The sequence below is a fragment of the Haematobia irritans genome, chromosome 5 (assembly GCF_050003625.1).
Source record: "Haematobia irritans isolate KBUSLIRL chromosome 5, ASM5000362v1, whole genome shotgun sequence".
NCBI lineage: Eukaryota > Metazoa > Arthropoda > Insecta > Diptera > Muscidae > Haematobia > Haematobia irritans.
In genome coordinates, this window is record NC_134401.1 from 96,681,229 (window position 1) to 96,697,567 (window position 16,339).

The 16,339-nt window shown below is 34.4% G+C and overlaps 1 protein-coding gene across 2 annotated transcripts; it reads left to right on the plus strand.

Annotated features, from left to right (window-relative positions):
• Positions 1-2,291: 2,291 nt before the first annotated feature.
• Positions 2,292-15,250, plus strand: LOC142240780 (odorant receptor 45a-like). Of its 2 annotated transcripts, none has more exons than XM_075312506.1 (5): positions 2,292-2,717; positions 7,380-7,482; positions 8,642-9,170; positions 14,695-14,850; positions 14,988-15,250. In XM_075312506.1, exons 1-5 carry the CDS (start codon positions 2,405-2,407, stop codon positions 15,048-15,050), a joined length of 1,164 nt encoding a protein of 387 aa, XP_075168621.1. In that variant the 5' UTR covers positions 2,292-2,404; the 3' UTR covers positions 15,051-15,250. The 2 variants fall into 2 exon arrangements, with proteins under 2 accessions (XP_075168621.1, XP_075168620.1); XM_075312505.1 differs by having other exon boundaries at positions 2,294-2,717; positions 7,302-7,482.
• The last annotated feature ends 1,089 nt before the right edge of the window (positions 15,251-16,339 follow it).

Sequence of the window (16,339 nt, forward strand, 5' to 3'; positions counted from 1 at the left end):
ATTTTGTCAAAATTTTATTTCTATAGAAAATGTTGTCAAAATTTTATTTCTATACAAAATTTTGTCAAAATTTTATTTCTATAGAAAATTTTTTCAAAATTTTATTTCTATAGAAAACTTTTTCAAAATTTTATTTCTATACAAAATTTTGTCAAAATTTTATTTCTATACAAAATTTTGTCAAAATTTTATTTCTATAAATAATTTAGCCAAAATTTTATTTTTATAGAAAGTTGTCGCAAAATTTAATTTCTTTAGGAAATTTTGTCTAAAGAAAATTTACCCAAAATTGTATTTCTATAGAAAATATTGTTAACTTTATAATTGTTTAATTTTGTGAAAATTTTAAAAATTGCGAAAAATTACCGATTTGATGAAAATGGACCAAAATCAACCAAATTCGATTTGGTCCGACCATCGGACCAAATTTAAAATTTAATAATTTTTTGGACCAATTTTGGTCCGATCGTACCAAAATGGCAACCCTGTTCCAAGAGCTCTAGAGGTCAAATAATTAATACATGTATGGACCAATTGTTGCATGGTTGTTAGAGACCATATACTAACACCACGTACTAAATTTCAACCGGATCGGGTGAATTTTGCTCTTCCAAGGGGCTACGGAGTTCATATCTAGGGATCGTTGTATATGGGGCTACATATAATTATGGACCGAAATGGACCAATTCCGGCATGGTTGTTAGAGACCATATAATAAAACCACGTACCAAATTTCAACCGAATCAGATGAATTTTGCTCATTTACGAGGCTCCGGAGGTCAAATCTGGGGATCGGTTTATATGGAGGTTATATATATTTATGGACCGATGTGGACCAAGTTTTCCATGGTTGTTAGAGACCGTATATTAACACTATGTACCAAATTTCAGCCGGATGGGATGAAATTTGCTTCTCTTAGAGGCTCCGTAAGCCAAATTGGGGGATCTGTTTATATGGGGGTTATCAGAGAATGAAGCCGACCCATTTTTGCCGGCGGCGGCTGACACTAATTTTTTGCCTCCGGCGGCGGCGGCTTGATGGCTAAGCCGATATAAATTCGTCTATTCGGCGGCGGACAATTATCCATTATAAAATCGATTTGAGGTAATCCGAATGGTAATGAGATTAGTTGTACAACCAAACTTACAATCAAATTTTCATTTCATTTACATTTTCTGAGCTAAATGGTTGCAAAGCTATTATAGAAACATGATACTGTTGGATTTTGGGTTGAAAGTTAAACATTTTAACAAAAAATACAACAATTATTAATAAATTTTTCTGATTTAAATCAATATTTTTGATTACTTGGCGGCTAATTATGAGTCGAGATGAGTCGATATATTCGGCGGCGGCTTCGGCTGGAAGAAAATGGTCGGCGGCGGCTAAAATCGGCGGCGCGACTCGGCGGCTTCAATCTCTGGGGGTTATATATAATTATGGGCCAATGTGGAGCAATTTTTGCATGGTTGTTAGAGACCATATACTAACACAATGTACCAAATTTCAGCCGGATGGGATGAAATTTGCTTCTCTTAGAGGCTCCGTAAGCCAAATCGGGGGGTCGGTTAATATGGAAGCTATATATAATTATGGACCGATGTGGACTACTTTTTGCATGGTTGTTAGAGACCATATACTAACACCATGTACCAAATTTCAGCCGGATCGGATGAATTTTGCTCATCCAAGGGTCTTCGCAAGTCAAATCTGAGTGTCCGTTTATATGGGGGGCTATACGTATTGATATGGCCCATCAACAGACGGACATGCTTAGATCGACTCAGAATTTCACCACGACCCAGAATATATATATATATATATATATATATATATATATATATATATATATATATATATATATATATATATATATATATATATATATATATATATATATATATATATATATATATATATATATATATATATATATATATATATATATATATATATATATATATATATATATATATATATATATATATATATATATATATATATATATATATATATATATATATATATATATATATATATATATATATATATATATATATATATATATATATATATATATATATATATATATATATACTTTATGGGTTCTTAGAGCAACATTTCGATGTGTTACAAACGGAATGACAAAGTTAAGAAATCCATAGTGTTTAATCCATTGGGGCCTTTAATTTCACCAGCATGCTTCTAACCCGGAAAACCCCCACTGTCTTCAAAAGAAGAAAAACGTAGCAAAATTTTGTGCGTATGACATTTTACGTTAGTGCGTTGAAAAACAACTACCTGTGGTCTTATTAATCGTTTGTCATTCGTTCTAATTAATTGCTCATAATTTGAAAACGGCATATTTTTTGCTCAATTTGTGTTTATACATTTTCTTACAATATGCCTATTTGGAAAAGATATTTTCGTTTGCAACGATTTATATTTTCGGGCTTGGGTCTTGATATTACTGCTACCCCTGAAAAAATTGTTAAACGTCCTATTCTAATGATGACCCCTTTGGTCATGTCAATTCTATTGTGTGTGGCCAATGGTCATTATGTCTTGGTTAATGCTGGTGATTATCTGGAAGCTACCGACTCATTGACTCTACTATGCCAATCTCTGATATCGGTTTGGAAGGTAATAATGGTAATATGGAAACGAAAGGATTTTGCTCGAATGATAGCTCGTATTGAGAGGCTAAATCAGAAAGGTAAGATAATTGAATAGAGATATGTGCTGAATTTAAGAAAGAAGAAAATGAAGGTGAAATGATTTAAGAGGGTCGAAGGTCTTATCTTTCAGCTGCTGAAAAAGGCAAATAGCATTAAAATATTTTTGGTAGTTTTACTAAGTTTATTTCAATTTCAATATATTGTAATTTAGTTTAATTTAATTTCTTTTCATCAAATTGTATTTCATTTCATTTAATTAAATTTATTTAAATTTAGTTAAATTACAATTTATATTAAATTTTTAATAATAATTTAATTTAATGTAATGTAGTCAAATTTAATTTACATTAACTGCACTCAATGTCTTTGATTGAAGAAAGAGAAAAAATTTTCAAAGGATTTGAGAGACCCTAAGGTCTTATTTAATATCGGCTGCTGAAAGTGCTAAAAACTATTTTTGAGGTTTTTATTTAGTTATTTTTTTAATTTCAATATATTGTAAATTATTTAGATTTTAATTAATTAATTTATTTAAATTACAATTTAAATTAGTTTTACTTCCAATTTAAATTAATATAATGTGGTGCAATTTAATTTACGTTAATTTTACTCAACATATTTTTATACCCACCACCATAGAATGGTGATGGGGGTATAATAAGTTTGTCATTCCGTGTGTAACACATCGCAATATCGATTTCCGACTATATAAAGTATATATATTCTTGATCAGGGAGAAATTCTAAGACGATATAAGCATGTCCGTCTGTTTGTTGCAATCACGCTACAGCCTTCAATAATGGCGCTATCGTCCTGAAATTTGGCACAGATTCGTTTTTTGTTTGCAGGCAGGTCAAGTTCGAAGATGGGCTCTAGGGGTCCAAGTTTTGATATAGTCCCCATATAAACCGATTTCCCGATTTGGGGTTTTGGGCTTATAAAAACCGTAGTTTTTATCCAATTTGCCTGAAATTGAAACTCTCGAGGTACTTGAGGACCATAAAAGGGTGTGCCTAAAATGGTGCCCATAGGTCCATGTTTTGGTATAGCCCCCATATAGACAGATCTCCCAATTTTTATTCTTGGGCTTCTATAAACTGTATTTTCTATCCGATTTGTCTGAAATTGCAAATCTGGAAGTATTTTAAGACCATAAAGAGATGTGTCGAAAATGGTCCTTGTCGGTCCATGTTTTGGTATAGTCGGCATATAGACCGATCTCTCGATTTTGCATCTTGGGCTTCTAGAAACTGTATTTACTATTCGATTTGCCTGAAATTGGAAATCTAGAAGTATTTTAAGACCATAAAGAGATGTGTCGAAAATGGTCCTTGTCGGTCCATGTTTTGGTATAGTCGGCATATAGACCGATCTCTCGATTTTTATTCTTGGGTTTCTATAAACTGTATTTATTACCCGATTTGGCTTAAATTAAAAATCTAGAGGTATTTTAGGATCATAAAGTGGTGTGTCGAAAATGGTCCGTGTCGGTCCATGTTTTGGTGTAGTCGTCATATAGACCGATCTCTCGATTTTTATTCTTGGGATTCTTTAAACTGTATTTATTACCCGATTTGCCTGAAATTGGAAATCTAGAGGTATTTTGGCCGTAAAGAGGTGTGTCGTAAATGGCCCGTATCGGTCCATGTTTTGGTATAGCTCCCATATAGACCGATCTCCCGCTTTTGCTTCTTGGGCTTCTAGAAACTGTATTTACTATTCGATTTGCCTGAAATTGGAAATCCTTAGGTATTTTAGGATCATAAAATGGTCTGTATCGGTCCATGTCTACATATAGACCGATCTCCCGATTTTGCTCTTGGGCTTCTAGAAACTGTATTTATTACCCGATTTGGCTGAAATTAGAAATCTAGAGGTATTTTGGGACCCCAAATATGTGTGCCGAAATTGAGGTGTATCGGTCCATTTTTTGGTATAACCCCCATATAGACCGATCTCCCGATTTTGCTTCTTGGGCTTTCATAAACTGTATTTTCTATCCGATTTGCCTGAAATTGGAAATCTAGAGGTATTTTGGGGCCATAAAGAGGTGTATCGAAAATGGTCCGTATCGGTCCATGTTTTGGTATAGCCCCCATATAGACCGATCTCTCGATTTTTATTCTTGGGCTTCTATACACTGTATTTATTACCCGATTTGCCTGAAATTGGAAATCAAGAGGTATTTTGGGACCCCAAATATGTGTGCCGAAATTGAGGTGTATCGGTCCATTTTTTGGTATAACCCACATATAGACCGATCTCTCGATTTTACTTCTTGGGCGTCTAGACACTATATTTTCTAGCCGATTTGCTTGAAATTGAAAATCTAGAGGTATTTTAAGATCACTAATAGGTGTGTCGAAAATGGTCCGTGTCGGTCCATATTTTGGTATAGCCCCCATATAGACCAATCTCCCGATTTTGCTTCTTGGGCTTCTAGAATCTGTATTTACTATCCGATTTGCCTGAAATTTGAAATCTAGAGGTATTTTAGGACCATAAAGAGGTGTGTCGAAAATGATTTGTATCGGTCCACGTTTTGGTATAGCCCCCATATAGACCGATCTCCCGATTTTACTTCTTGGGCTTCTAGAAACTGTATTTACTATCCGATTTGCCTGAAATTGGAAATCTGGAGGTTCTTGAGGACCATAAAAAAGTGTGCCGAAAATGTTCCCCATCGGTCCATGTTTTGGTATAGCCCCCATATAGACCGATCTCCCGATTTTGCTTCTTGGGCTTCTAGAAACTGTATTCCGATTTGCCTGAAATTGGAAATCTAGAAGTATTTTGGGGCCATAAAGAGGTGTGCCGAAATTGAGGTGTATCGGTCCATGTTTTGGTATAGCCCCCATATAGACCGATCTTCCGCTTTTGCTTCTTGGGCGTCTAGAAACTGTATTTATTACCCGATTTGCCTGAAATTGAAAATCTAGAGGTATTTTGGGACCATAAAGTGGTGTGTTGAAAATGGTCCGTATCGGTCCATGTTTTGGTATAGTCACCATATAGACCGATGTCTCGATTTTTATTCTTGGGCTTCTATAAACTGTATTTATCACCCGATTTGCCTGAAATTGGAAATCAAGAGGTATTTTGGGACCCCAAATATGTGTGCCTAAATTGAAGTGTATCGGTCCGTTGTTTGGTATAACCCCAATATAGACCGATCTATCGATTTTACTTCTTGGGCGTCTAGAGACTATATTTTCTAGCCGATTTGCTTGAAATTGAAAATCTAGAGGTATTTTAAGATCAATAATACGAGTGTCGCAAATGGTGCCTATTGGTCCATATTTTGGTATAGCCCCCATATAGACCGATCTCACGACTTTATTCTTGGGCTTCTAGGATCCGCAGTTTTTATCCAATTTGCCGGAAATTAGAAATCTAGACGTATCTTAGGACCATAAAAAGGTGTGCCGAAAATGGCCCCAATCGGTCCATGTTGTGGTATAGCCCCTATATAGTCTGATCTCCCGATTTTACTTCTTGGGCTTCTAGAATTCGTAGTTTTCACCCAATTCGTTTGAAAGTGGAATTCTAGAGGTATTTGAGGAACTTTAAGAGGTGGTGAGTATTGGTCCATGTTTTGGTATAGTCCATATAGACCTAACCGAATATGGTGTGTGTCGACCCATGTTTTAGTATGGCCTCCACATAGACCGATCTCCAGGTTTAACTCCTTGGGCTTCTAGAAACCGTATTTTTTATTCGATTTGCAAAAATGTGAATATACTGGAATTTTAGACCCTCAAAAATCTGTATCGCATTTATTTTTACCGGTCCATTTCGCAAGGCATCGATATAGACCGATTTACATTGTTGAAGGTACATTCAAAGAAAAAATATTTTCCTCCGGAATGAAATTTTAGACAAACGAAATTTCCCTTTCGTATAAAGTATTTTCGTTTAGAGCAAACTAATCCGAATTTTTGATAAGCGATTCAACGATTGTCTCTAAAATTTGTGTCAAAAGAAAACTTTGCCTGTCTAAAATTTCGTTCCTCAGAAAAGAAAACACTTCTTTCAGGGTATATCAGGCGCACTGATCATGAAAATTGCTTGAAACTGAAATCAAAATTTCCAAATTTTACTCATCGTATTCATTTAAATAATGGTGGAAAAAATCTACAGATTTCAGATTTCAAATCAAGGCGTTATTTCATCATATACACGATATATTTATGATTTCTCTAAAACTCAAACAAAATTGGTTCCCATAAATCGAGAATCTGATCGGGTCTTCATAGGTAGAATCTTTAAATTTTTTCTTCGGGAAGCGCACTGGTTGAACAGATTTGCTTGGGAAAAGATTTGTCACCAAACCCCCTAAAATGCTTTATATTTATTATCAAGTAACCCGCTACGACGAAGAATTTTCAAAGTAATTCTTCATGTAATTCATTCATGGTTGTGGGTATTTAAGATTCGGCCCGGCCGAACTTACTGCTGTATATACTTGTTTGAAATAACTATGGTATCTATGAATCTGTTATAACTTAATTTTCCCCCTAACAATTTTTTTCATTCATTTTTTTATATAACAAAGAAGAAATCTTTAGATTTGTTTCTTTTCATTTCTTTATTTTCTTTGCCTTTCATTTTTGCTGGTTTAGCTACTGGCGAGGAATTGAAAATTGTACGACGTCAAAATACCATAGATATTCTCTTCTCGACAACGTACTTTATTTTAGTTTTACTTACGGGAGCCTGGAGCCTTTTGGTACCGATTTACTTTGCAGTTTCCGTTTATATGACCACAGGTGTTGTGGATTTACCTGTACCACATAAAGCCACGTAAGTTTTGTGAAGAATTGTGAAGAATTGAAGAAAAAAAATACATATTTCGACAATGACAGAAAAGCAGAAAATAATCGTATAAATTTATAGGGAGTTGAAAAACCAAATTTATGAAAAAATTGAGCACAACCCAAAAAGTGCGGAATTCAAGTTTCCCAATTTTTTAAAAAGGTTGAAAACCCCAAACTCGATTTTTCAAAATTTTATAAAGTCTAAAGGTCGAATTTGAATTATGGGGAGAATATGATATAGCTCTTTTTATAGCCAACATTATAGGATGGCTGTAGTGGACATCGAAATATTGGTCTTAGATCACATAAAGTTGATCTACCGATGTCCGACCGTCCGCTGTTCGACCTTCAGATTAGAATCTTGGAGCCACCTGGGGGTGCCAATTCCATCCGATTCTCTTGTCGACAACGTACTTTATTTTAGTTTTACTTACGTGAGCCTGGAGCCTTTTGGTACCGATTTACTTTGCAGTTTCCGTTTATATGACCACAGGTGTCGTGGATTTACCTGTACCACATAAAGCCACGTAAGTTTTGTGAAGAATTGAAAAAAAAAAATACATATTTCGACAATGACTGAAAAGCAGAAAATAAACGTATTAATTTATAGGGAGTTGAAAACCCAAATTTATGAAAAAATTGAGCACAACCCAAAAAGTCCGGAATTCAAGTTTCGATTTTTCAAAATTTTATAAAGTCGAAAGGTCGAATTTGAATTAAGGGGAGAATATAATTTATAATTTAGACGGCTGTAGTGGACATGGAAATATTGGTCTTAGATCATATAAAGTTGATCTACCGATGTCCGTCCGTCCACTGTTCCAACCTTAGAATCTTGGGGCCACCTGGGGGTGCCAATTCCATCCGATATGATTGAAATTTGGTACACGACTTCAAAAGCCGACTTTAAAGTAATCACAAAATTCGACTTTTGTAAATTTTTAAAATATTGAAATAAGTCCAAAAATTTTGCAAAAAGTCGACAAACCGAAAATTTAACTTCTGAAAAAGTGAAAATAGTTGAGAAACGACATTTTAAACATTTTTTGAAAGCCCGAAATTGAAAAATGTTGAAAAGGTCCTTAGTAGTACAATCCCTCTTTGTTTGTATTTTGATTTTCTTTCCAAAAACATTTTCATTTCAGCTATTTTTGGAATCATGAGCATGTTCCCGGCTATTCCTTGGTCTACATTTGGGATACATTCATCATTTATTTCATAGCTTGTTCCGCTGTGAGTACGGATAGTATGTTCTCATGGTTGGTGTGCAATATCATTGCTCAGTTTCGTATTCTTACGCATCGCTTGGAGGTAGCCTCGAAATTGCCTTTAACAACACAATACACCAATCTGACCAATCATCATGTGGACGATGACGATGAAAATCCCCAGATGGGTGAAATCGATAGAAATAGCACCATGACAGAGGCAATTATCAGCTGTATCAAATTCCATCGTCGAACATTGCGTATGACAATAGATCTGAACAATCTCTATGGAGCCATCATATTTGTGAAGTTCATAGTTTCCGGTACACAGATATGTTGTTTGGCATTTCATTTGGTGCGCGGCAACAATTCCCTGTTCAATATAGTCTATTTGTTGATGTTCCTTTCGGCAGCTGCCTTGCAATTGATATTGTATTGTTACAATGGCCAAAGATTGAAGGACGAGGTAAGTTGAAGGGGTGGCTTTAATGGTTGTTTAAAGAAAGTTATTTGAAAGCAATAAAAATTTAGGGTCAAAAGTTCGGTCTGAACTGAAACTATGGAATAAACAAAATATAAACTTGTTTTTTTTTTTTTTTTTTTTTTTTTGAAAACATCTAAAAATTTGGACCGATATTGTCCATTATCAAATTTAATCTGCAGACAAAAATTGAATCTAATGCCCTGTTCTTGTATATCGAACGAAAGAAAGGCAGTCACTCGAATTCGAATGAATTTGGGTTTTTCTATTTTTGAAAGTTGGATTCGTTTGTATGAGAATACATTGATTATTAAAAATGAGTATTTTTCATATAAAAAATCAAATTTTTTATATGAAAATCTTAAATTGGCTATATCTCCTTAAATATGCGTCCTAGAGAGAAAAGAAGGTTAATTCGTTACCCCCCCCACAAAAAATCAAAATAGTTACCAATTTCCTCAAAAAAATCAAATTTTTTATATGAAAATCCTAAATTGGCCATATCTCCTTAAATATGCGTCCTAGAACGAAAAGAAGGTTAATTCGTTACCCCCCCCCCACAAAAAAAAAAATTCAAAATTGTTACCAATTTCCTCAAAAAAATCAAATTTTTTATATGAAAAGCTTAAATTGGCCATATCTCCTTAAATATGCGTCCTTGAGAGAAAAGAAGGTTAATTCGTGACCACCCCCAAAAAATCAAAATTGTGACCAATTTCTCCAAAAAATCAAATTTTTTATATGAAAAACTTAAATTGGCCATATCTCCTTAAAGATGCGTCCTAGAGCGAAAAGAAGGTTAATTCGTGACCACCCCCAAAAAATCAAAATTTTGACCAATTTCCTCAAAAAAACAAATTTTTTATATGAAAAACTTAAATTGGCCATATCTCCTTAAATATGCGTCCTAGAGAGAAAAGAAGGTTAATTCGTGACCACCCCCAAAAAATCAAAATTTTGATAGAAATCCTCAAAAAATCAAATTTTTTATATGAAAAACTTAACTTGGCCATATCTCATTAAATATGCGTCCTAGAGCGAAAAGAAGGTTAATTCGTAACCCCCACCCCAAAAAAAAAATCAAAATTTTTACCAATTTCCTCAAAAAATCAAAATTTTTATATGAAAAACTTAAATTTGCCATATTTCCTTAAATATGAGAATTCATTCAAATGTTAACAATGCTTCTACTTTTTTCTTGACACTTATTGTATATGTTCGTTTATTACTCGACAACAAAATATGAAGTGACTTGCCTTTCGAAATAAAAGAACAAAAATCAATTTTCTTTCGTTTGGAATACGAAAGAAAGCTTTCGTTCGATATGCAGGAACAGGCCATAAGCAAAGTTTCAGAAAGATAGGTTCAGACTGTAGAGTATGTACAACATAGAGACACACGTAGGTTCTTAGATAGTCATACAGTGTAACTAGTATATATTGCAACCAACTTCAGATTGCTTTTATTAAAGCTAAAAAGTGCCTCAAGACCTGACCGATTCACAAAAAAAAAATGGTAGACTGAGAAGAGGCAAGGAACTTTTCCGCTTCCACCAGTTACCGAAATTGTTTTTTTTTATACCCTTTTCCATAGGATGGGGGTATAAGACATCGAAATATTGCTCCAAGGCCCCATAAAGTATATATATTCTGGGTCGTGGTGAAATTCTGAGTCGATCTGAACATGTCCGTTCGTCCGTCTGTTGAAATGACGCTAACTTCCGAACGAAACAAGCTATCGACTTGAAACTTGGCACAAGTAGTTGTTATTGATGTAGGTCAGATGGTATTGCAAATGGGTCATATCGGTCCACATTTACATATAGCCCCCATATAAACGGACCCCCAAATTTGGCTTGCGGATCCTCTAAGAGCAGTAAATTTCATCAGATCCGGCTGAAATTTGGTACATGGTGTTAGTATATGGTCTCTAATAACCATGCACAAATTGGTCCACATCGGTCCATAATTATATATAGCCCCCATATAAACGGACCCCCAAATTTGGCTTGCGGATCCTCTAAGAGCAGTAAATTTCATCTGATCCGGCTGAAATTTGGTACATGGTGTTAGTATATGGTCTCTAACAACCATGCACAAATTGGTCCACATCGGTCCATAATTATATATAGCCCCTATATAAACCGATCACCAGATTTGACCTCCGGAGCCTCTTGGAGGAGGAAAATTCATCCGATCCGTTTGAAATTTGCAACGTGGTGTTAGTATATGGTATCTAATGACCATGCAAAAATTGGTCCACATCGGTGCATAATTATATATATCCCCCATATAAACCGATGACCAGATTTGACCTCCGGAGCCTCTTGGAAGACCAAAATTCATCTGATTCAGTTGATATTTGGTACGTGGTGTTAATATATGGCCTCAAACACCCATGCAGGAATTGGTTCATATCAGTCCATAATTATATATAACCTCCATATAAACCGATCCCCAGATTTGTCCTCCGGTGCCTTTTGGAGAAGCAAAATTCATGCGATCTGGTTGAAATTTGGTACGTGGTGGTAGTATATGATATTTAACAACCATGCAAAAGGTGGTCCATATAATTCCATAATCATATATAGCCCCATATAAACCGATCCTGAGATTTGGTTTTGGAGTCTCTTGGAGGAGTAAATTTCGTCCGAGTCAGTTGAATTTTGGTACATTGTGCTAGTATATGGCCGTTAGCAACCATGCCTAACTAGGTCCATATCGGTTTATAGTTATATATAGCCCTTAGATAAATCGATCCCCAATCACACCAAAATTGGTCCATATCAAGTTCATAATTGCATATAGCCCCCATATAAGCGACCCCAATAATTCAATTCTGGTCCCCTACGTACCGTGCAAAAGTCCATATCGATTCGTAATTATTTGTGGACTTACCAAAACATACCTTTTTTGTCTAATATATACCACGTATGGACAAACTTACAATGTAGAAAACGATTTAAGATACCACAACCCAAGTAATTCGATTGTGGAATGACAGTCTTTCGTAGAAGTTTCTACGCTATCCATGGTGGAGGGTACATAAGAATCGGCCTGGCCGAACTTACGGCCATATATACTTGCTATATATTAGAAGATATTGCGCGCAACAAATTTGAAGGACAAACCTATATTGTTAGCACCTTAATTACCTGCTTATTTTCATAATTCATTATGATTGTAAATATATAAATAAAAACAAGTATATACGGCCGTAAGTTCGGCCAGGCCGAAGCTTATGTACCCTCCATCATGGATTGCGTAGAAACTTCTTCTAAACACTGCCATCCACAATCGAATAACTTAAGTTGCGGTAACGCTTGCCGATGGCAAGGTATCTTAAAACCTCCTAACACCATCTTCTAAATTGTATGTAAGTCCATACGTGGTATATATTAAATCAAAAAAGATCGATCCAATACGTATATAATTCAGTTTGACAAAGTAGACATAAAATTTTGACAAAATTTTCTACAGTAATAAAATTTTAACAAAATTTTCTATAGAAATAAAATTTTGACAAAATTTTCTATAGAAATAAAATTTTGAAAATGATGAAAATTTTATTATGAACCGAATAAAATTTTAACAAAATTTTCTCTAGAAATAAAATTTTGACAAAATTTTCTATAGAAATAACATTTTGACAAAATTTTCTATAGAAATAAAATTTTGGTAGATTATTTTTGGCTCTAGTGGCAACCATTATTATGAACCGATATGGACCAATTTTTGTGTGATTGGACCAATTTTGGTATGGTTGTTAGCGACCATATACTAACACCACGTTCCTACTTTGAACCGGATCGGATGAATTTTGCTCCTCCAAGAGGCTCCGGAGGTCAAATCTGGAGAACGTTTTATATGGGGGCTATATATAACTATGGACCGATATGGACCAATTCTGGCACGGTTATTAAAGATCATATACTAACACCATGTTCCAAATTACAACCGGCTTGGATGAAATTTGTTTCTCTTGGAGACTTCGCAAGCCAAATCTGGGGATCGGTTTATATGGGAGCTATATATAATTATGAACCGATGTGGACCAAGTTTTGCATGGTGGTTAGAGACCATATACCAAATTTCAGCCGGATCGGATGAAATTTGCTTCTCTTTGAGGCTCCGCAAGCCAAATCTGGGGATCGGTTTATATGGGGGTTATATATAATTATGGACCGATGTGGACCAATTTTTGCATGGTTGTTAGAGACCATATACCAACACCATGTACCAAATTTCAGCCGGATCGGATGAAATTTGCTTCTCTTTTCGGCTAAGCAAGCCAAATCTGGGGATCGGTTTATATGGGAGCTATATATAATTAATGACCGATGTGGACCAATTTTTGCATGGTTGTTAGAGACCATATACCAACACCATGTACCAAATTTCAGCCGGATCGGATGAAATTTGCTTCTCTTTGAGGCTCCGCAAGCCAAATCTGGGGATCGGTTTATATGGGGGCTATATATAATTATGGGCCGATGTGGACCAATTTTTGCATGGTTGTTAGAGACCATATACCAACACCATGTACCAAATTTCAGCCGGATCGGATGAAATTTGCTTCTCTTTTAGGCTAAGCAATCCAAATCTGGGGATCGGTTTATATGGGAGCTATATATAATTAATGACCGATGTGGACCAATTTTTGCATGGTTGTTAGAGACCATATACCAACACCATGTACCAAATTTCAGCCGGATCGGATGAAATATGCTTCTGTTAGAGGCTCCACAAGCCAAATCTGAGGGTCCCTTTATATGGGGGCTATACGTAAAAGTGGACCGATATGGCCCATTTTCAATACCATCCGACCTACATCAATAACAACTACTTATGCCAAGTTTCAAGTCGATAGCTTGTTTCGTTCGGAAGTTAGCGTGATTTCAACAGACGGACGGACGTACGGGCGGACGGACATGCTTAGATCGACTCAGAATTTCACCACGACCCAGAATATATATACTTTATGGGGTCTTAGAGCAATATTTCGATGTGTTACAAACGGAATGACAAAGTTAATATACCCCATCCTATGATGGAGGGTATAAAAATATATAATATAAATAAATAAATTTGAAAGATTTAAATTAGTATTAAAATTTTTGCTCTACAAAGTAGTGAAGGCTATAATGTAGCCTTCTTACTTGTTTAAAATTAAATCCGAAATACTGAAATAACATCACATCTGAAAACCTTATTCGAAATAAATGCAACGAATGCTTAAAAAGATAACTTTCGCCCCATGACAGACCCATGTAAAATTTATTGAAAGAACATTTTCATTGTGTTTTTTTTGCCCATCTTCCTTTTGCTGGGTGTTTATGCCCCTATAAAATTTCGTATTAATTCGCTATTATGAGTGCACATAAATTTACAATGACATCATCCCAATATCTACTAAAATATTTTTTTTGGAATTGCATGCAGCAGATGCATTATATATATTTTTTTTGTAAATTTATAACCCACCAATATCGTATCACCCCATATTACAGAGCCTTATGGTATGCACCAGTGTCTATTCGACTTTCGATTTTTCGAAAATACCCAAAACTACCCAGAAAATGTTGCTGATACCAATGATGCGCGCCCAACAATTCAGTGAACTTCGTGGGGTTTTCTTTACAGTCGATTTGAGTTTGTATTTATGGGTAAGTGATTGCCAATTTTTTTCTCTCAGCTTTTTCTACGATATTATCTTTTGAAATTTGCATATTTACAAAATACTTTCAATTTGTTTATGTTTTTGGTTTTTTGCGGGGTGGAACAAAAAAAAATATTGTGACAGGTTTTCAGAACTGCGGGTTCATTGATTGCAGCTTTGAAAACATTGGAAGAAAAGGATGAGTGAAGCGGAATGAAGCCAAGGCGCTTGATTATTCACAAAGTTCGAGCTGATGATAATGTCTGGCGCGCATCTGTTTTGATTTAATGTGGTTTTTATTTAAAATTCATTCATTTATTTATGTGGTAAATAAAAGCACCAAACAAAATTGATTTGTAGTCAGCACATTTTGAAAAATTACTGAATATATATCATAGATAAAAATATTTTTTTTGTTTATATTTTATTATGGTGGCTATGTGGTAAGAATTTGGTTGGAAAATTTATAGGTAAATCAGTTGAGTTTTTTGTTTCGAGTGGTTTCAAACTAAACCCACAAGCTGGCCAGCCTGAATCTAATTACTTGGATTGTGGTAACTATTGCCGATAGCATGGTATCTTAAAATTTCTTTAAATTGTATTCTAAATTGTTGGTATGTCCATATGGAATATATGTTGGACAAAAAAAGACAGATTAAATACCTAATAAGCCAATTCAGTTAATAACTCGTATGAATCGATATGAACAACTTTCGAATGGTAATTACACTGAAAAAAATATTTACGTGATATTAATAAATAAAATTCATTATTTAAAAAAAAATGTCCTTAATATTCGCATCCTAAAATTTAGGTTGCGTAGTCTAAATTTTAGGATGCGAATATTAAGGACATTTTTTTTTTAAATAATGAATTTTTAGTTAGAATAAAGTTTATAATCTTTGCTTCAAAATTTTTTTTCGTTAAACTTAGGACAAACATTTTGTAAATTTGCGTTCCTTCGTTAAAGCCGCATGTCTTTGAACTAAGGCTAATTTTCCTTAAAGTAAAGAAACACATTTTTAATCTAAAGAAATTGTCCTTAAATTAACTCAAATATTGAAATTTTAGATTTAAGATAAAACGCTTCAAATATAGGCTAAGAATTGTTTTGATGATTTAGGGTCTTTGTTTTTTTTTTTTTTTTGAATTAAAAAACATTTTTTACTTTGAAGTATCCGTTATAATTTGGATTTTTAAACTGGAATTTGTTTGTACGTGAAAGAGAATGAAAATTTGATAAATGTGATCTGTATCCTAATTTTAATGGTCCTAGATTTAAAGCCAGAGAAGTCGCTAAAAAATTTCTTTGTTTTAATGAAGCCGCATCTTTGGCTCGGATTCAATATCAACATCCTTAAGGAAAGGTCAAAATCTTTGGATCCAAGTAAACTTTTTTTTTAGTGCAGACGTCAAATTTGGTGACGGTTTACATGGGGGCTATATATAATTACGACCATAGACTAAAATTTCAACCAGATCGAATGAAATTGATT